Source organism: Bacillus rossius, chromosome 12 (assembly GCF_032445375.1).
Source record: "Bacillus rossius redtenbacheri isolate Brsri chromosome 12, Brsri_v3, whole genome shotgun sequence".
Classification (NCBI taxonomy): Eukaryota; Metazoa; Arthropoda; class Insecta; order Phasmatodea; family Bacillidae; genus Bacillus; species Bacillus rossius.
The window spans coordinates 16665471-16688198 of record NC_086339.1 but is presented as its reverse complement, the minus strand read 5'-3'; the positions used below and the strand labels follow the sequence as shown (position 1 = coordinate 16688198).

Here is a 22728-nt window from a genome sequence, read left to right as displayed (position 1 = left end):
GCGATTAGTCTCCAGAGTCAAGTCCCAGGTTTATTTTCATAATCGTTTGCGACATTTTTTTAAATTATTTCTAGTCATTTGTGTAATGAGTGAGTTTGTTGCTGCTGTGCACTCGGTTTCAGAAGAACGTGGTTACCTTTGAATTTTTTATTTTGGTTTTTTTATTTCAGTGCTGGTTACTAGTATCCATTTATAGTCCTTTGTAACATTATTTGGCAAGAAAACATTTTTCTGCCATATTTATGAACGTGAGAGAGTGAATTAATTTTTCTGTATGATTATCTCAACACAACAGATAATGATTTATTGTAATACTATGCACACTTTCAAAATCAACTTAAAAAAAATTATTTCTGTAATTGAAAGTATAGAAAAGCATAGGTTGTCTGGCATACATGCATTAAGTTAGTAATTGAGCTAAGTACAGTAGTTCTTCATCAAAATACATCTATGGAAATGCAATGCTAGAATTGGTGACCTGAAATTTGTAATTTCTGGTTTATAACAGGTAAAAATAAGATTGTGTTAGCGCACACACACACACAATAATCAATTTACAAAAAAATCAAGTTCAGTGAATCCTGTTTTTTTATTTTAATCAAATTTTGAATAGAATATCAATTTATCCATGAATATTGAATTTTAATATACTTTCAGACCCCTTCTTGTCAAAAAGGTGACACAATTTGCAAAATTTCACAGGATCACAAAGTCATTGTAATTATAGCACAGGTATTTACACCAACTGGTGATTTTTTTTTTTTTTTTTTTTTTTGGTGAGGGATTGAGGCCATATTTTCTCCATTTTTGAACCATTCATAACTATGGAAATATAAAAGCAGTCTGTGTTGAACCACGCTTTTAACTACATTTGATCAATAGAAAGTAAAATATTTTTTAAAGTGATTTCTAGGATGCTCATTTGTGCCTGGTGCCGGTCTGGTTAGGGTCCTCTGTGGCTTTGTTTGCTAACCCATTGCGCTCGTGTGGTGAGGGTCACAGCATGGGCGTCGCAAGGATATATTTGGGGGGGAGGGGACTTCAATTGATTTTAGTTGTTTGAGGAATATCCATCCCCTGGAAAAGAAGTCCTCCCCCGGGAAAATTTGGGGTTTGAAGGTGCAAAAAGGTGGTTTTTAGGCATTTTGCTTTCCTAAATATTCTAATTATGGTTGGTTGCACTACATAATTTATTTTTTATAAAAAATGTTTTCAGAGAACAAATTTGTAAAAACACATTTAACATATCTGCTGGTGCTATATCCACACAAAATCATTAGTTTAAACATCAGGAGAAACTACGAAACTAAACATATTATTGGAGGGGACGAAATTGAAGACTTTTATTATTGGGGAAGGGGGGGGGGTCGGACGGGACGGGACGTGTCTCCCCCGTCCCCTCCGGTTGCGACGCCCATGGTCACAGGGTTGATTACACGGCACAACTCAAATTTACGAGCACAGTGTCTGGACTCGAGTGGTTCGGAGTCCACTATAACCTCTGTGCATAGCATCACCATTTAATGTTAAAAACCCACGAACGAGAAAGATGTTTTCCTGTCGAGGCATGGTTGTGCATGCTGCATGTCCCCTGCATGTGTGCCGCACGTTCCGATCAGAAAACTCGCTCCCTCGGGGACCTGAGGCCGGCTCGGTCGGGCGGCGCGAGGCTCTCCGAGGCACCGGCCAATCTCGGCTGCGAGCTGGACGTGTTTACTGGAGTGTCTGTGAAGGCGCTGGTGAGTAGCTCGACCCCAACATATCCTCCCCACCCCTACCTTCCCCAGCTCCTCTGCCCCGTAGGTCTTGCTGGAACACTGAAACGTGGTTGAATAAACTGTTCAATTAAGAGTATAGTCAGAAGTGACGCTTTTTCAAATCTGTCAGAAGTGACGCTTTTTCGAATTATACAGGGTTCGTACATCTTCTTAATAACTTTTGTGTATATTAGATTAGTGTCTATAATCTTAATCATTTTTCAACAGGCGCATGTAGGCATCTTACAACTAACTAGTTATCAAATAGTTTTCTACCTCTTGAGAGTAGCGAAGGCAACGAAGCAAAAAAAAAACACCTCAATGTTTGGTTGCACAAGAGGTACTACCCATGGTTATATATTTCTCCCATTGCATTAGAATTCTTTGGACTTGTTTAATCAGTGCTCTTTAATCTGACGTTCTTAGGTTAGACACTTTCTGTAATCTGGCACAAACAGAGCTGCTCATATAGTTTTTTTTATAAATAAATTTTTTTTATTTGAGCATTCCTGGAGTAATGCTCTTGCATAGTTTTTGTTTGCCATAGAGCAGCTTATAAATACCATTGTACTTTTTAATAAATTTTTTTTGTATATTCCCATTAAAAAAAATATATTGACTTTAATCGGGCAGGATCACTAATCTGGTTTGACCATGGCCCCTTACTTTGCTGAATTTGAGCTTTTACTATACTACTGCTTTTGCAGTTACTTTTAATACTGTAAAGAATATCATTATATTTTAACCTCTTCATCTCCCACCAAAGACCACCTGTCTACCACCACAGAAATAAAATCCTGGACTATGCTCCTGCTGTTACAATATCATTTATGGCAATTGTTTACTTCAAAGGTGACTTGGTTCATTCATTTTGTAGTAGCACTGTTTGTTAGTAGAATATTTTTGAGAGCATAGCTATTCTGCTTCTTGTCGGTCAGGAATAAGGTGCAGCTTGTTTGGGTTTTATAAGTTATTATTTAGTGTTCTTGAATTTTATTTACAACTTGACTTAAAAAGGCAAAGTAAAAATTCTGTTTTTTTGGCTACAAACCCTTGGCTGCAAACCCAATTCCAAGCCAGTTTTATTTAAACTTTTCACTTATCATTATTTATTTTAGGTAAATATTCTGATGTTAAAATTGGCCATTAATATTTAAAATTGGACAAAGTTTTAAAATTCTCTTGATTACAAAGATACATTTTCATTCCAAAACCAGTGTTCAAATAGAACAAAGTTTTTTTTTTTTTTACAAATTTAAAATAAGTTTTATACTTTTGGCAGACTTTAGCTTAAAATACCTGAAGTCTGTGAATCTTGGATATTTTTAAGTAGTTTTATATGACCTGCACTTACAAAAACCGTTAAAATTATAATATACATATTAACATGGGTCACAGTAATAATCACATGGAGAGCAAGTATTAATGTATTTATGTAAATTTATACTGTGCAATTATTTTAAGTTTCAATAAATATTTTATTTACATTTTTATTTGGGTTAAATTTATTTACATGAATTCACTTTCGTTTCTGTCTACCTCAAAATAATGTTAATGATACTGTGGATGTATGACCAAATGTGAATCTAATCCATCCCCAAATGGTACCACAGCCAGTGCTCAATAAACGTGAATAAAAGTTTTTTGCATTCACAATATCATATCATCTTGATGAAGATGCCACAGTAGCTTGTGTTTGACTTTTTTTTGCTTGCTTTCTTCTTGTAGTTGGTCTGAGTTGATGCATTGTAGTGAAGAATTCTGAAATTTTTTTTAAATGTCTCTCACAAAAAATGCTTAACTTTTTCGTGCTTGGTCAGTTCAGAGACATGTTCTGTGAATGGGGTTAGCTGCAGGTAATAGTGTTAAATAAAGTTCTTGTATGTATTTTGGTATATGGATGCAGGTCCACCCAGAGGTACATACGTGGCCAAATTTTCAAAGATGTGAGGCAGTATATATATATATATATTACTCACCATATCAGTTCTTCTATACAAATTACTTGTAAGGATAGGTGCCTTACTGGCTTATTGACTAACGGTACTACCATCAACCCAGATAATTATGTTCAGCATTTTTTCGTGTTTGCTGCTTTAATAAATCGTAAATTTTGCTACCAGATATGTATATTTTGCAGCATTATGTAGGCATATTTTAAAACTGTGAGGCCCCTTGAGGCCTCTACATTTGCTCTTAACACGACCACCTAACGGTTGGGACAACTACTTTCTGGGTCAGACGGCCGTATTTTTCTGAGCAGGTGTCATGGAAAGTGTCGAACTTGATGATTGTACGGTTAGGTGTGGCTAATAATCTAGCTTCCAACTCTCCCAATACTTATTCTGTTGGGTCGTAATATGTTTAGTGTTGTCATTTGTCGTACGTGCTGTGATGTTGTTCAATAGTTAACACGTCTCGAGTGTCTGAAACGGAAAAGATAGTAATTTGTAAACTACTTGAATGTTAGAAACATCACTGTTGTCTTTGGGATATGCCACATGACGGCTGTTCCATCCAGGACCTCAGAAATGACTTAGTTCTGTATGAGAGAGATACACCAATTTTTTAATTTGTTAATAGAGATATAGAGCCTCTTTTAAGAGCATTGTGCACCACAAGAACTTGTATAAGGTCTGGTGGTCGTGTCTTCTGGATTGGTCAGTTTGTGTTGGACAAGACCCCTACTAGGACGGTGGTGTTGGAGCGTGTGTAGGGGCCTTCACTAACTTAAAGGCCCAGGATGTAATGTACCACTTGCCACACTCTCTGGGTGGGTCGCGAGGGTGTATTGCAATGACGTATGAGCTGGACTAATCATTACTACTAACTGCATGTTGCATGAAGCGAGCTAGCTACTGCAGTTTGGTCCATCTGGATGACAAGCCCACTGCTAAGGAAATGCTGAAGAACATGGTAAGCTTATGTTAAGACTAATTGTATCTCACTAATATTAAGAATTCTTTTGGTACACATCATTGATTTTTGATTTTGTTATTTATAGTAGAAGGTTTGCAAATTATAGGGCTACCAAATTTCAGTTTTTGAATTGGTACATTTCTTACAGTAAGATAACTCTGAGAATTAGTTTGATAGGTTACTGTACTATCAGTCAAATTTGGGATTGGTTGAAAGATGTTTGGGTACTCTGCATTTGAGACTGGTCTATGTGGCAACTAGCGATGTTTTGTAATATAACCGCTCCAGATCCCACAGTATTCTTGGAGATCTCGTCAACTATAAGTCTCTTGTGCATAGCCGGGTGATGTAAGTAAAACTGTCTTCATCTTGCTTGGTATAAGGCCCGTAAAATACACTATATTTGTTGTGTGTGCAGAGCTATGATTTGGTGAGATTTCATGGCGACCCTTATTTTGTATCGCTGTGTAACCCCTAAATTTTGTAAGTTCAAAAAAATTCTATATTTGGTTCCTGGAAAGTTTTTAAAGCAACAAAAGTAGTCCTTCATGCTTTTATACTTTTCCTAGTATTTTTAAATGCTCATTGCAAATTTGTTTAAAATTAATATAATTTTTTATTGGGGTTGCTAATTTCATGAGTTTTTTTTTCCCTCAGTCACAGCAATATGGTGTTTGCAACATGCTAGTGTATTGCATTACCGCCTTGGCTCAGGGGCAACACATCACAGTTCCTTGTGGTAGTTATGGGTTGCCATTTCAGCGTGCATCGTGTGTGACGTCGGCGTGCAGCGTAGCGTGTCTTGTCACGGTGCGGTGACATGCTCGCCAGCTTCTCATTCCCTCCCTCCCTCCCTCCCTCCCTCCCTCCCTCCCTCCCTCCCACTCACATTCTCCCCTCTTCCCCCCCTTCTCTATCTCCACTTCCTGGGGCCATTGTTCCTGTGGGCTCTGCCCCACAGTTCGCCCACTCCTCCCGTTAGCAGCGCGCGATGGCACCTATGGTACTGTGTTCTCACTGTTGTGTCCTGCGTTCTAATGTCGCTTCTATGCTCTGTTCACTAAACACCATAAATGTTTACTCTTAACTTTAATTGAATTTTTTTTCTACTTCTGCAGTTTCTTTTGTAGAAAAAGGTGCTGGGCAATGGTTATTATTTTTGGCGAATAGTGAACTGTTATGTGAAAATAAAATGTACCTAAAACATTAAGTTACGCAGTGTACCATGTCATAAGCAGGTGAAGTTTTATGTTTAAAGTTTCTTATAACTTTTAAAAGGGCTAAGTATAATGTGCACTAATTTTGATCCGTTTTCTAGTAGCTGGTTTTGTGGAGTTTTGTTTTCCTCCAAAGAAAAATGAATTTTGATTTTAAATTGTGAATTATTTTACGAAATTTTTGGTGTTGCTGGTTTGCAGAAGTCAAGTTTCTCGAAGTTCGATCAACTCAGCAAGAAGTCTGTTCTCCATGTGCGCTCCGTGGATGCTGCCAAAGTACAGAAGCAGTTTAACCAGGTAAGTCGTTAATACAGTTAAAGGCTTCGTAGTGGCTTCAGTAAAGCGTAATCAGGAACAGTTAAGATGTTTGATTTATGTAGTCCTCTGAAATGAGAAATTTTAGTATGTATATGTTCCAAGAAAATTATGGTATAATTTTTTTCTGCGGTTATTATTATATTTTAAGAATTAATTCTTGGTTTTAGAAACCCAACACCAGAAAAAAAATTTAAAGTAGGTGAACAAAACCAGTGTAATTCCATGATAATTTTTGTATACGCAAGTGAAACTAAATCTATCTTTTAATTTTACTGTCGTGTTATTTCACCTTTGGACTATACTCGTGAAGACTGTCATCATGATATTCAGCAATTATAATTTCAGGGACTGATATTGAAGCTAGTTTCAAGGAATTGCATGCGTTCAGAACTTTCTCGGCAAGTGAGTAGGGTAAATTAATTTGTAGAAAGTGGGATGGGGCAAGTGTCCTTGAAGTGCAGTGTAATTCACCAGCAAATTGTCAAGGGAAGGATGCAGTAGGGAGAAAATTATACAGTAACATTGGCTTTAGAAAAGATTTCCTGTGAGCAGTATTCTTTTGTTGTGAAACATTTTGCTTTGCACTCCTGATCATGTACATGATGGGGAAAGATGTATCGGTTTTAAAGGGCTGTTAAGAAAAAACTGAGAAACCTGCAGAAATGAGGTATATTTTATTGAAATCAGTATACATCCTTATTTTTCTTTTACCAAGTTCTGAAGATCGCATCAGGAACATGATGGCCATCAGCAGTGATGCATTGTTGGTCTACTGTTCCCCTGACTAAACAATATAACAATGTGGATGTGTCCCCAATGTCCTCCATTGGATGACCCAAGACAATTTATCATTAAAGCGGTGGAGTTTTCATTACAAAATACTGACTTGCATCCGGGCAAAACTGAAATACTTGGACACCTTTCGTCTTATAGGGATCGCTTTGACCATAAGAGAAGGGACTTGATACAGTTGTGGTAAGGTCTATTCAGACACCAGTAAATTAGCTTACTTGTGAATTGTCTGCTTTTAAAACATTTAATATGTATTTGATTAGTATGCTTTGGCCAAGTGGTTTTGACAGTGATTCTCTGATGGATTTTGTTGAAATGCATGACAGTTTTAAGTTCATCTTTAATTCAGATCAAAAATTATTAACATGTGACAATCTGTATTTTGCTTAGTTTCATTTAATTAATATAAATAGTAACATTTGATAAAGGTGATTTTTAGCCCTTTTAAACTTGTTAAATTTCTTGTAAAATCTTCCTGCTTTCAAATGTTGTAGAAATGTTATAAAACTTGTTGAACTTAATTCAAGAGCCCAGCTGCTGTGCAACCAAGCTAATCTGAATATTTTTTTAGCTTAAGTGCCAGTGTTATTTTTCAGTCGAAGGCTGTTAAAATTTGAAATTTCAAGTCCTGACATGATGTTAGTTAAAAAAAAAAAAAACCATAACCTTGGTGAAAGTATCAGATATTTAATTTCCAAAAACCTTTTGTTAACTGAAATATTGGTTTACCAAAATTTATAATGAAGAATTAGATTGAGATTATTTGCACGAACATGTGTGTACTGCATTAAAGGTATCACTGAACAAAAATATTTAGTGTTCCAAAAAAAAGTGAATAAAATAACTTTATTGAGAAAAACAAGCATGAGATGCTTCAGGATAAAGTACACCTAACTTCTTGTAAGTCATTTCTAAAAGAAACTCTAGAAACAAAATACTGAAGGACGTTGTCTAAATTAACTGATTAGTGTTGATGCCTGGTGCTATCAGTTTGGCGTGGTGTAGTATTGGCTGGTGTCTACGGGTGTCTACGGGTGTCTACGGGTGTCTACGGGTGTCTACGGGTGTCTACGGGTGTCTACGGGTGTCTACGGGTGTCTACGGGTGTCTACGGGTGTCTACGGGTGTCTACGGGTGTCTACGGGTGTCTACGGGTGTCTACGGGTGTCTACGGGTGTCTACGGGTGTCTAGGGGTGTATACGGGTGTCTAGGGGTGTATACGGGTGTCTAGGGGTGTATACGGGTGTCTAGGGGTGTATACGGGTGTCTAGGGGTGTATACGGGTGTCTAGGGGTGTATACGGGTGTCTAGGGGTGTATACGGGTGTCTAGGGGTGTATACGGGTGTCTAGGGGTGTATACGGGTGTATACGGGTGTATACGGGTGTCTAGGGGTGTATACGGGTGTCTAGGGGTGTCTGCGGGTGTAGAAGGTCCCACCGCTGACCTGATGGCACGCGTATGTGTGTGTGGTGCAGACCGCCGCGGCGTCCCCGGAGCAGGCGACCAACTGCCGGTCGTGCGGGAAGCAGGTGTTCCAGATGGAGCAGGTCAAGGCGGAGCGCGCCGTCTGGCACAAGAACTGCTTCCGCTGCAAGGAGTGCAACAAGCAGCTCACGTGAGTCCTCCCCCCCCCTCCGCGGTCTGCACTTGGAACCTACGAGGCGCGTCCACAAAGTAGTCACCTGGGGCCGTTTACGGAAACAAGACACAGTTTATTGCAACAGATACAGCAAGTGTTACGCTATTTTTCAACATATTCGCCATTGGAATTGAGTCAATTATCATAACATTGGGTCAGCTTTTGAATACCTGTGTCGTAAGAAGTCTGCCGCCTGGGATTGGAACCACTTTGTGACTACCATATCCGCCTCTTGTCATTCTCAAAAATGACCGGACAGGAATTTCTTGGTGTAGGAAAATATGGAAATTAAAAAAATAATTGCAGTTCTACTTACCTAATATTTACATTTGTTGAATTACGACAATATAAATGTCTGGCCTAAATTAGTAACACTTTAATAAGTCCAATGTTCGCTCTTCCCACTAGACCTCGGCTCTACTGTGGCTCTCTACTGCTCATCTCTTACCACGCACCTCGGTCCCGACACACTGCTTCGCATTACTCTCGTCCGCTGAGTCGTGGCACCGTTCCTGATGCTTAAATCTTCGCATACGAAGCCTGTCGTCCGCTATTGCTCACCAAGGGGTTACTCACCCTCTTCACTTAACTAGTCTCTCATTGTTCCGAGGATTCGCCAGTATCGCCACCAGCCTCACTTTTAACTTCACTTCAGCTCGCAGGTCGCTCTCATTTTGATGCCTGCTAGTTCCATGGAAAGTTCTTGTAACACTCAGAAGTGTCGTCATCATAGGTTCCCTAACTTAACACAAGGAAAATGGCATCCTAGGAATGCCACTTCAAGTGGATGGGACTCTGGGACCTGCAGAATCTCTGACAAGTCACAATTTTGCCCGGCCAAGATGAAGATTGTTCCTTGTATGTACATCCGCTTGGAGAATATCCCATATGAAATTGCAGATAGTTGGGTGTTAAATTCTTTCTGACTGTTGAATCACTTGAAACTGTTAACAATAATACATATTGCTAGTCCGTCAAAATGGCATTACGTCTCGGTCCAGCCTGCAAGCAACTGACGAAACAAAGCTTATTTTTCCCAAACTATACTCTTGAAAGCTGGGGAGGGCAGGGTTCTGCAAAGCTTGCAATTCGCCTAGACGAGACAGAGGCATCCCGGACTAATTTAAAGAGGCCGCTAATCAGATGTACACTTAGAGGCAGGGGAGGGACGGGCGCTACCTGCATTATGCCCCTTTCCCACAGGCTGGCCTGCCTCATCTCCAGCAGCCTCATAACATTATTGTATGGCTCGGCTCCATGGATCTTTCTCCCACATGAAACTGGTTGAATTTCGAAAAATTCCCTCTTCTATTTCTGTCTGTTTTTGAGCTGGATATGCCCTTAGTCACAAATGTGCGAGCTGTTGTTATTTAAGTAACCAGTAATATTTATGCTTTATTCTTTTGTTTACCAGTTAAAAATCTACATGTTCTTTGTTGTTTCAGATTGGACATCTACAGTAGCCACGAAGGCCAGTTGTACTGCAAGCCACACTTCAGAGAGCTGTTCAAGCCCAAGGCCGTTTTGGAAGATGAGCATGAGATGCGTGAGTAGTTGTAAATATTTTTTTTCCCCCCAAATGTCTTTACTTCAAAAACAAAATTACATTCTTACAGTGAAGTCCCGCTAATCTGGTAAGATAGGACAGGACCCTGTCTCGATCACAGAAGTCTGTATTAAACAAAATTTCTTGAAATGCATTTAATAAATTTTAGACGGCTAAAACTGTAAATATATACAGTAGTTATTATTCCCATAAATAAAACTTGTTTACAGCTTGATTTAGTTTCAATTCTACTGTTTATGTAGGCCTAAGTTTTTAACATACAAACTAAAGTAGAATTAACAAAGCATCTTTGTGATTAAATCCTGTCCGGATCAACAGGATGTCCGGATTAATGGGACTATTGTATTATTGTAGTAAATTTACCATTTCATAGGTACTAAAAGAATTGTTGCTTGCTAGCTTAGTTAAAAAGGTAACATAACTTGAACTTTGGATTATAAAAGATTTTTATAGCAAAAACTTCCTGAAAAATAGTTAATTGAGATACTTAAGTGAGTGAGTCATATGGTCATCTCTATCGAGGAAAAATGAGGAGTTATATTTTAGGGTTGATTATTCATGTTTAAATTTAATTTTCTTTGTAGCACGCCTTCGCAGACATGAGTTGATCATCCGGGAAAATCAACCAATAGAACTGCCACCAGAAGTGGTCAGAGGTAGGGGTAACTAGGTGTGCTGTGTTGTGCTCAGAATGAGTTTCTGCTTTGGCACTAACACACCCCCCAGTAAGCATTAACTTGTGTAAGTCTGATGTTGAAGAAGATGCTAGTATGAATAATATTCCAGCTGCTTATAATTTTGTTTGAATTTGCAAATTCTGCATGGAAAATGAGGTGTGATAACATTTCAGATTGTGATCAAATTATTTGCACATAAATATTTTTAAAAAATACTTCAGTTCAAGATTGTTTGCTGGTTATAATCATCTACCATTCTAGACTTTCTGAATAGGATTGTTTTAAATTAAGAATGTTATGACTTTATGTATTAATATAGTCATATATTATTATAAATATATTTGTAATTGGTCTTCAGCCTAAAAATAACTTATTTTCTTCGGTTGGACCTTAATTGCCTTTTGGCAATAAATAAGTTATATTTGCCATTGTGCTTGGTAAGTTCAAGTCTGTTGATAAATAATCTTTCCAGGAAAGCACATAATTAAGATTGAAATTGTTGTCAAATTAGTATAAACAAACTTGTTCCTGCTTGATAGAGGGTGAATTTTTAGATAAATATGAAAGAAAGCTGATGCTAAGCAATGCTGCTTTTCATAACCCATGTCTAATCTTGTTTAATAATAGATGATTCAGGGCTGGAGCAGATGCTAAATTTAGAGGAAAATGAACTGCCTTAAGCATGCATCCTGGGGGAGGGGGTTTATTCTAAGTTTTTCGTTAATTCTATCGTAAGCTTTCGATATCGATGCAGACATACTGCTCGCTCGCCAATCATAACAAATCAGTTTTACTGACTAGTGTTTAAAATGCTATTCCACGTTCTGTAGCAGTATGAGGGTTCGCTCTCTGGGCAATTTCCAGGTCTAACGTATCCCCACCATTTCTCTTTTGTGTCCTCCTCCTGGGTGTTCCAGACTAACATGGCACAATAATCAGCCATTAATCTTCATAATTTTTTCACCAAATAGTTGCTACTCTGCCACTTCGACCTTCGATGAACAATCTGAGGAAACTATGTAATATAGTAATAATTTGTATTTATTGGAATAATAGGCAGTTAAATAGAAATTGGTAAATGTATTTTAATTTAATTTAAGAATAATGTAAGTAGTGCATAAATACTGGATGAGTGAATACCCAAGCTTAAACGTAACTGTTGCCACAACGCTTCCAAGCCGTCATGTTTGAAAGAGTTGCCAATTGTGAAGTCGGGTTCCGAGAGTCCAGTAGCAGTTGCGCTGTCCCGATGGGCGGTCACGGAGAATTGACATTCCACACGTAACTTATGATACCAAACACGTGAAATCTTTAGATAAGTCGTTTTACGATCGGGAAGGCCTTTCAGAGTAACTTGGAATAAAACCCCAGTACATTCATCACAGTTATGTCTGCCACATTTCTAATGTGGACATTTTTTCAAGCTACTGTGAAAGTAGCAGGTCTAGAAGTTAAATCTGGACCTAAAAAATTCTTTGTTTCAATGAAAATTTAATTTTTAGTCCTTAGAATTCAACTACAAAGTTCATATCCGGTTAAAACTCAAAAGTAGTTTTTGAACTTTCTCTTCTCTTGTACCTAGTTCTGTATGCAAGTGAGGGATGCTAAAAGCAATTAATTTGATCACAATATAATTTTCTCAATTAATACATTTGTTTGATGTTTTGTAATTTTCATATAATGGAATTTATACTGATTTACTGTTAACTTAATTGTGGCTTACTTTTTTTTGTTTAATTTTTTAACATGTCTGATATAACCTGATAGAGTAACTTAAAAAAAAAAAATTCCATTTTTTGTAATACCTTCTACTTTTGTTTTGTTATAGAAGAAACTAAAAGTAGTTTCACGATTTTTATATCTTAATAATATTAGACAAAATTTAATAGACTTTGTATGGTTTCAGATTTTCAGAATATTAAAAATATTTCTACATACTAATTATTACTTATTTATTACATACTTATTGTTGGGACATAAATTTTTTACAAAAGTTTTCTATATTGACTTGTGAGAGTGGGTTGTTGTAGGGGTTTGTTTCTTGAAGTGTGATAGGGTAGTTCAACTGAAATGATTTTTACAAGCTTCTATTTAACTTCACATGTCAGTTTGTTGGTTTATATGTTCAGTTCAAATCTTGCAAGTTAAATTCGAACCACTACTGTTTTGAAGTAATAGAGATGAAATTTTACATATTTGTTTTGTTCTGATGAGGAATGTGCACAGATTCTACCATTTTGAAATTTTGCCGGCATCTGGAAAATTAGTTATTGTTTCCCAAAGAAAATCTGGAAAAATTTTAAAATTTATACTAAAAAAAAAAAATTCATTTTAATTTTTGATAAATCTGATTCCACCATTTTGATTATGGCCACCATTTTTTAATCCAAAAATTATTTTTGACAAACTTAAAAAAAAAAATTAAAAGTTTATTAAATTTCTTTGAGTTTTAAAAGTATTGTTTTTTAAAAGCAATGTTGTACCTCCTTATTCCATTTGAGACATTCTTTCTATGATAAAGCGAGTGTTGATAACGCCGACTGCCGCAGGGCGGCTGAGCTTTGTTGACCGAGTGTCTTGTTTCCCCGCGCAGCCTCGGACAAGCCAGACCTGGGCCTGGAGGAGCTGAGCGCCCTCAACGTCAAGTCGCGGTTCCAGGTGTTTGAGAAGGCGACGGAGGAGCCCGCCGAGCTCGACAGGTCGCCCAGCGCCGTCAACGTCAAGAGGTCGCCCAGCATCCTCAGCAAGCTCGCGAGGTGGGCCGGCCATCTATCTCGCACCAGCTCGGCTGGTTTCTCACTTGAAACTGTCTCTGCAGGGGTTTTTGCATGCTGAAGGGAGTTCCCACTGCAACATCAAACAATCTCGTTACTTTTTTCTTCAGTCAGCCACGGACAAAACATTATTTTGGAGGAAAAGTGATTTTTCGAACTTTATATACACAGTATGTCCATAAAAGAGTGTTGATAAAAGAATGACCCAGTTATAAATTTTAATGTTCTCAACTGTGAACGTCGTAGTGTGTTGGCCGAAGGTCTCCAAGAGTTACGCAAACAGTTTTGGATAAGCACATCGTCTGCTTACTTCTAAAACCTCGTAACTCCATTTCAGTCAATTTTACAGGAGAACTTATGAGCTTTTGGAGCACGGTTTCGACTGACAAATATACGAGGTTTTTGTAATTTTTGAATAGAAAAGAGACTAAGTAGAGTTGACTTACGAGGTTTTATCAGCATATGCACTATGAAAAAATGAAAAAAAAAAAATACACCAAATACACGTGGAATATAAAACTGGGAAAATCTGGACTTAAGAGGTTTTAGAAGTAAGCAGACGACATACAAGAGTACTGCTTTTTTTTTTCTCTCGCTTGCAGTGCCAATCGGCGATCAGTGTCGTCCACACAGTTGTAGATGGGCCTTGGTGCAGGTGGATGGTTACAAGGCACGAGGGCGCTGGCGATCACACGCAGTCGGTTGGACGCTGCTGACAGCCTGTTTGCACGGCAGGTTCCAGGCCAAGGGCATGGACGTCGGCGTGACGGACGAGTCGCTGAACGGCATCCCGTTCGAGGAGTCGTCCAGCTCGAGCGAGGAGGAGGGGGAGGACGACGAGGGGGAGAACGACAAGGGGGTTGTGCGAGGCAGCCGGAAGCAGCGAGAGCAGCCCGTCAGCTTCACCAAGATGGAGGACATGAAGTGTCGGTGAGTGTGCGTGTTCATGCGGTGGGACTGGCTTGGGACTGCTCGTGTGGGATTACAAGTTTATTTTAAGATCCTGATCAGATTCACTATTATATCACTACAGTAATACCTCTTTAATCTGGCGTTATTTCGTTCTGCATATTCTGTAATCCGGCACTGAACCAAACCGCTCATGTTAAAAATTTTCCGATGAAGTAGGTACAATTATTTAGTGGGTTACACATCACATTTGCAGTCTTGCAACAGTGTACAGCCATAGAGCAGTTAATTACAGCTTATTTTTAAAAATTATTGCATTCTCGTTAAAACTGAACTGATGTCCGATAATCCTGAAAAATCGCGAATCGGTAATGACTATCCCCGAACGCGCCAGATTTAACAGGCTGTACTGCAGTAGTTTGAATGGCAGGTGCTGAAGTGATTGCAGACTAGTTTAGTAGTATTGGCGTAAACCACAAAATAAATATTGCCAAAATTAAACTTGGAAATGGGGACGCGCTGTGTGTGGAATTGAGGAGCAATATTACCAGTTTATTTTATAAGTTGGAAGATTTCTTTTTAATTACCTTGTGGTAGGTTAAACTGCTAAAATTTGTTTAGTGTACAAGAAAAGTATTTGTCTTTCTGTTTCGTATAGCTGGCTGTGAGGACTCCATTAGTGTGTGCGCGTGTGTGTGTGCGTTTTGTGCATGTGCGTTGTGTGTGCGTTGTGTGTGTGCGTTGTGTGTGTGCGTTGTGTGTGTGTGCGTTGTGTGTGTGTGCGTTGTGTGTGTGTGTTTTGTGTGTGTGTGTGTTTTGTGTGTGTGTGTGTGCACGTGTGTTGTGTGTGCGTGTGCGTGCGTTGTGTGTGTGTGTGTGCGTGTGTAATTAATACACTTGTGGTGGTGGTGAAATTGTTGCCATTAGGTGGAACATGTCTATAAATATATCCCATGCAGCTACCTTGCTGCATTTAAGTGATGAATCTGGGATTACCATCATTCCATTAAAAATTGTAACTTTTAAGTAGTGTCTCGTGTGTATAAAATGCTTCTTAATGCAAAGCTTTTATTTTTAACACCTTCTTTTGATATTGCACAGTTAAGGAAGGACACAATATGTAATTATTAGCAATATTTGTAGCTATTGTTCGCAGAAATGGCTTTTTTTATTTTGCACAAAGAAGCTGATAAATACTAATTGTGTTAGAGAAGGACTATATTATTTCAAACCTTGTAGAATGGTTTTGTTTTTCTCATTGTCTGATTATTCGGTTTTGGGATTTATGTTAGTTAAATCTTGCATTAGAGTAGAGCATTTCATTGAATTATTTTATCAAATAAAATTAGGTTTTCAGGTTTCATTTCAGCTAAATTCTGTTTTTAAAGTTTCAATATAATTATATTATTAAATTGTTTTTGTAAGTCTTTTGAAAGTAAAATGTGTAGAATTGTCTATAGATATAGTATTAATAAATTTTTGGTTAAATGAAACATACTCTATTTGACTATAACAATGTTTTATTACTAGTAGTTTTTAAAACATTTATGGTTATTAGTAGAGTCCCGTAAAAATGGTTTTATTTTTCCTTAAATTTCGTTTTGAAAAAATCAAATTTCGGTTTTATTTCGCTGTTTTGGTTTTTCATGTTTACTTTAACTTTTGAGAATGGTTTTATGACCTACAAGTTTTGCTTGGCTAAATAATAGTGGCACGGCGTATACTTGTATACTGCACTCTAAAGTCAACACTATTGGCAAATAAAAATTGTAGGCTTGAAACAGCTCGGCACGGCCCGGTGCCGCCTAGCGCGCTGCCTCGGCACGGCCCGGTGTCGCCTAGCGCGCTGCCTCGGCACGGCCCGGTGTCGCCTAGCGCGCTGCCTCGGCACGGCATGTCTCAACTTAGTATTCTTTTAATATTTCTTGCTGCTGTTCTTTGTCCCGTTGACGCCGTATTCACTTGCTCTGCGGTCGTATTGCATTTGCTGAGAAGTGTAGTTACGGCAGTTAAAGGTCACTGATTTTGCTTATCAATCGGCGTAGTGCCATGTGTTCATGTTTACGAGTAGTAGAGGTGTAAAAGTAACGAAAAAAAGTGTACCCGTATGTATTCGTTACTATAACAATTAGTACTCGTTACTATCGTGTCGCTACGTTACTCGTTACTTCTGATACCGCATAACATGCAATGTTATGTTGCAGCAACGAATCGAGTCGTATTGCGTACGCGTACAGTATGACGTCACGTAAATAATAATAAATAGAATATAAACAATTAACAATATTTGATAATTAACAGTTTTTGTTAACCAAGAAACAATTAAATCTCATTAGAGCGGTTTTATTATATTATCTCTTTTAAGATAAAAACAACAAAAAACGTGAAAATACGCGATAATAAATAACAAAAACATACATATTTCTAATTTGTAAAAAATACTTTTTTATAAACAGTAAAAAACTTGGACGACAAATTTCCATATTATACTTAATAAACAAACATCGTTCTTTGTAACGTAAATTCATCGAATATGCGCGCGCATGCATAAAACATACGAAAAATGCGAGTAACGAAATCCAGCCGTGTGTAACGTTTCGTTACTCGATACTAGATGGCGCACCCGTTACTCAGTCAGTACCGAATACATACGGTTTGCTACACCTACAGCTCTAACGAGTAGGTTGCCAAGCCAGTCAAACGTAGTTGAAAGCATGAGGTTGTTAACTGTTCAACATGAAAGGAAGAATTAAAATTTTATATTTCTCTACAAGATTAATGTGTAAATACAGCGGGTTGAAAATCATGGCAGCTATATTGTGTTGAAAACATCGCCTGTATTTTTTATTAACTTTGTGTTGATGCTCAGGTACATTTTTCTCTTTTTAATTAGTTTATGATTGCAATTACTGCTTTCGTTTCAAATTGTAATGATTACGTGACGGGAATACTGTAAATCATTATTTACTTTCATTACTACAAAGCGGCCATGTTGAAACTTAGAAAAATGGCGATGTGCCGTCAACGTCGTGTTTACTTGTTTTTCGCGATGTCTTGCATGGGTGGTCTAATTCATTATTATCAGTTTTATTTCTCGATGCTGTGCGATTTCGGTGTTTTGTCGCGAATTAAGGTAAATTGCTGTGTTATATCGCGATTCGCGAAATTTCCGTGTCTCTAGTTATTAGTGTCTTCAAAATTAAAATTTAGATATTTTAAGTGATATTTCAATCAACAGAATTATGCTATAAGATAACAAATATCATTTACTATTGAGTATTGTATTAACTGAAATAATATTTTTGTCATTGTAAGGGAATATTGCAATGTGGCTTATTTAACAAATTTCGTTGAATTGCTATAAGGGTTACTAAAACATTTTTTTTTGTATGTGCTATGAAATTCCACTAGTTTGGTGTTGCCAAAAGAATTTTGGTCATAGCACATAAATATTAAAATTTCTTGTAAATATGTTTGTTTGAATTTGTGTAAAATAATTTTGTTTTGGTTGACAACATATGCATGATTGAAGACATCACAGACATGCACAATTAAATGTCTTAATTCTTTGTATAAAAACAAAAGAATAATTATACGGTCTTAGGTCATGTGGTTGACCATAATTCGGAGCACATTTGAACTAATGTTTTGTTTTGTTTTATTTTTTATTCATTAACTATACATAAATGCTTAATTTTTCAAGTGGCTTTTAATGTAAGATATTAACTGACAAGCTTATAGTCATATAGTAGTAATAGTGGCGCCAGTAGGTAGTTGCTTCTAAGCTAAAATGGTTCATTGTGCACTGTTTTTCTCATGTCTGACATTTGCTGCTACGTCCTTCAGGGAAACTGCAGTGAAAGAGGTCAAGTCTAGGTACGTCTGCTACGTGAACCTGTGTACTCCAACTTGCAGAATGTGCAACATCCCCCACATTTGTTTGGTAGCAGAACTTTGCAGTTTGCAAATTCCTGAACTTTTGATGCATTTTGGTTTTTGAGTAAAGTTGACTTCAGAAATTATTTTTTTTATATACTTGAAAAATTTTTGTCCAATAATATTTTTATTTGCATGCTGCTAAAATTCCAGTACAAATGCTGCAGCTAAGCAGAAATACAGGTGGGTCTTAGTTTTTTTTTTTGTTCTTTATTCTAATGAATATGAAGTGAAATTCATTCTTACGGGATCAGGCCCGGCCATCTAAGATTTTTCAATGTTTTGCTGTATTATCAAAATTAAGGTATTAATTCAAATTCATGGCATGACAGGAGATAAAAAAATATCTTAATTAGCTTTTGTATAAAACAATAGCTCAATTTTTTTTGATAACATGTTTTGGCCTGGAACTACCAGGAAAAAGTAACATTAATTCATGGATGGACTTATAATATCATAGAAGTCCACAAATTTTTGACATTAAGTACCCAAAGCTAAGTTTCATGGCACGTCAAGCAATACGGAAGATGTACTGCAAGATGTAGCGTGGTATTATAAATCCAAGATGGTGAGCCTTAAAACAATTAAATTTGGATTTGCTACACATAACTGGTGATTTATTTTATGCCTGATAAAAGATAGATTATGGTTGGTTACAAAAATGTTTTACGTTCTACTATGCTGTAAATTTACAAAAATGATTATGGTTTTGAAGTTCAAGTTGTAAACTAAATGTGGGACTGTTACCTGCTTTGATAAATTTTTAATTTATAACAACCAATTTTTGCATCATAGTTTGCACTGATTGCGTATAACACATGTAACATTACGGTATAAAAAACGGCCACAATCAAATTTAACGCAAATTAGTAGTTACGCGCTATAAATGTTTTATAAAATTGTCCATGAATTTTGCATGCTTTCTCACTCCTTCAGGAAGCCTAAAATCAACAAAGTGAAGATCAGTGGTCAAAGAAGGTACGTTAACTGAAAAATTCTCTGTATTTTATAAATTCAAGTAATTATAGATACATATTGAAAAATTTATTATGGAAACACCCCCCCCCCCTCCCCCCTCCCCCCTCTTTTTACCTCCTGGAATCTGTAAGTCTCTCCGAGGGGGCCCGCTTGTGCTTACAAAATCATAACTGGGAAATGGGAATGGTAAGCATTATCCTGTGGTCTCCCCCCCCCCCCCCTTCTCATTCTCTTTGGGAATCCTACATTTTCATATTTTTATTTACAAATTTTCACCCATGGTCCTGCCCAAACATCTTTTGATGTGTTAACTGCTTCAACTTTAGGATTTTTTTTTACAAACTTCTCTCTGCAAGGGTCCATTCTCAATTCTGTGATCATTCCATAGATAGCATTACTGGTTTTTAAACTTAACAACCCCATCACACGGCTCTTGGCAGCATTACTACTGCAGTTGTAGCACGGTTAAGACTCGAGAAACTTCCGAACCATTTCCGCTGCTTTGCCACGTTTTTTCTCATCTCAAATTGTATTCACGTACAAAATGTACAGACATTCCTCGTTCTTAGTACAACCTCTTGTAGCTGAAGGCGCACTGTTGTATGGGGAATGAAAACGTGGCAGGTGTGTGGTTGTTTGTTAATGCGGCTTTGTAGCAGAGAGGTGCCAGTCGGCAAGGTGGGAGCCGTCCAAGACAGGTAAGGGGGCCAAGTACGGTGTGCAGATACGTGCTGTGGTCTGTCCCAGACAAGTTGTAACTGTTGGTGGTTCTTTTCGCAGTCTTGTTGCAACTACAGCGAACTTGGTAGTAAAAATGCTGTCTCAAAATGCTCGGTAATAAATAGTGTCTCAATCCCTAGGATAATACATAGGAGAGAGAGATATAGTGCTAAGTGATTGGTTTAGTACAAAAGTAAGGTTAATTGAATAAAAAGTTGTTTTTTGTTCAATGTAGTAAAGGATGGTTAATACAAATATTCCAGTTCAAAGTGAATAAGTAATGTGAAGTTTCAACTAAAATAATACTGATGCCATTGCTTTGGCTCATTGAAGGTTAGGGTAAAATCTTCAAAAAATTTTTGTATTCAAAAAGACGGTAGTGTTTCTTTTTGTGGGTAAATTCTAAACCTTTGCTTTGGTTTTCGGTGTAGCCATCATTGTATTTTTAAATTGCTTAATGTAAATTTGGTGTGCAAGTTTTAACTTTTATTTGAATATGATCTACAGATTATATAAAAATTGTTTAAATTTTATAATAGGTTAGTTATTAATAAACCTCTTTATTGCTAAATGACAAAATTATGACCCCTTCAGGTTTGTATTTTTGGTTTGACTTTTAGTACAAATTAGCTCATTTAAAGATTACAAATATGTGGGTACTATTTTTTTTTAACATATAATTTGCTATCATGTTGGTTTCTTTATAATTTTTTACATGCTAATGTTTATTTTATTTTATTGAAATGCACATCTGGTATGCTTGAGTGAAATAGTTATATAACAGTACAATTTTGTAAGAATTTTTTAGAATATGTTTTGAAATTTATTTGTCTTAGTTCATGTGGTTTAGCTATTTATTGTTTTTTAAAAACAAATAAATATTATTTTTCCTGTTCATACTTAGAATGCTGTTGACAAATGGTAGTTCGGAATGAACAGGTTTCTGTTAAGGGGCCCGCCTAGCCATGGATGCAGGTGTGTGTGTCAGTGAGGCGTGACAAGTGCGACGCTTGCCGTTGCTTCGTTGCTTCTAGCACAGTCTTCTCATCGTGTATGGGGCAGCTATGAAATTTGAGCTATGAACATAACATTATATGGTGGAGAAATGAAAAAAGGTTTAATGCAAGTCCCTTTAAGAGCTTTTAAGAATCTGTACTGATAGTTTTATATCTAAAAATTACTTTGAAAATTTGCTTTCAGCAATTTTAACTCTTCTAAAAATATACTTCAAAACTGTATCCGGAAACAAAACTACTTTTTGACTCTCTGCAAATTCTTAAATGCTTTTCATAAATAGGCCCCACTCTGGTATCTTGAAGTTTTCAAATTGTGAGATTTTTCCCAGGTTTGGCTGATCTAGACCACATTTGTTTCAACCAAGTGGTAAAAAAAAAAGTGTTTTTACATAGAGTATCCTAACTTTTTTTAATTAAAGGTATGATTCCACTCTAATAACAAAAGTTAGCACATTGTTTCTTGTGATTTATAGGAACAAAAATTTGTATACTAATCAAGATTGTATAATTTAAATTAGTAGAATAATTTGTAAATTATACCCAGTAAATTATATCCTCAAAAATTAAAATTATTATGTAGTTAATTCCTATTTTGTGGGCAATCCCTGACTACTGTAAAACCCCATTTTGTGGGTAATATCCATTCTATGGAGAATCCTCCTCCTGTGGGGAAATACCCTTTCTGTGGTAGTCCCAGTCAGATGAGCAGATTTGCGGGACTGAAGTTTTTGATATAACTTTTCTGGTTCAACACGAGTGGCAGAAAGTAGGATTTTGTATGACTTTCATTTGAATTTGCTGAAAACCAAAAAAACTAATTTAATTAAAAAAAAAAAAAGGTGGTGTAAACCAAAAAAACCAGGTGCTTTGGTTTTTTTCCCCAACCCTGATTTAATTTAAGCTCTGCACACGGTATGTGTACCAAGGTAGGCGGGGGCCATAATGACTTGTCTGGGACAGTGTGCCGTACGTAATGTACCGTCGGGTCGCTGTGTGGGAGTGTGTGAAAGGTGTTGGCATTGCATGCTCTAAATAACTTGCAGGGAACAGCAAGTTCGTTCCCGACTCCTGGAGGACATTAGAGCTCGGTGAGTAATGCAGTTTGGGCTTTTGGAGTTGAGTGTGTGGCTTCATTTTAACTCTCGGTAACACATAACGTAACTAAAAAATCTAGAAATATTTAATGTACTACTTACCTTGTGATGGGTAAGATACGTTAATTAGTAGAAACAAAAATTAGTATTACTTATTAGTAAATGCAGTGTTAAATTGTTCTCACTCAAATAATATTATTAATTTGGTAAATTGGGTACTAAGTTATTAATTGCTACATTAACACTGATAGAGCATAATCCACAGGTTGTACAATATTGAGCAAGTAATTTTTTTTTTCTCATGAAAGAATGTTAGTCTTAAGTAGTACTATATATTTTATTGCATGAGATTTAACTGACATGATATTTGTTGCTGTTTACACGCATGCATGTTGAAAAAGTGCTTGGATGA

General features: G+C 37.0%; 1 protein-coding gene across 36 annotated transcripts in view; it reads left to right on the top strand.

The window, feature by feature from the left end:
* Window positions 1–22728, top strand: part of LOC134537607 (LIM domain and actin-binding protein 1) — a 216376-nt gene that overhangs the window by 161773 nt on the left and 31875 nt on the right. For 12 of the 36 annotated variants that reach the window (XM_063378227.1, XM_063378225.1, XM_063378236.1 and 9 more), the window contains 5 exons: window positions 6095–6190; window positions 8482–8621; window positions 10091–10191; window positions 13483–13645; window positions 14399–14593. In XM_063378227.1, the coding sequence (XP_063234297.1) occupies window positions 6095–6190; window positions 8482–8621; window positions 10091–10191; window positions 13483–13645; window positions 14399–14593 (695 nt within the window). Of the gene's footprint in view, window positions 1–1619; window positions 1740–4604; window positions 4674–6094; window positions 6191–8481; window positions 8622–10090; window positions 10192–10796; window positions 10869–13482; window positions 13646–14398; window positions 14594–22728 lie in introns of all 36 variants that reach the window. The other 24 variants (XM_063378208.1, XM_063378217.1, XM_063378213.1 and 21 more) reach the window with 3 other exon arrangements.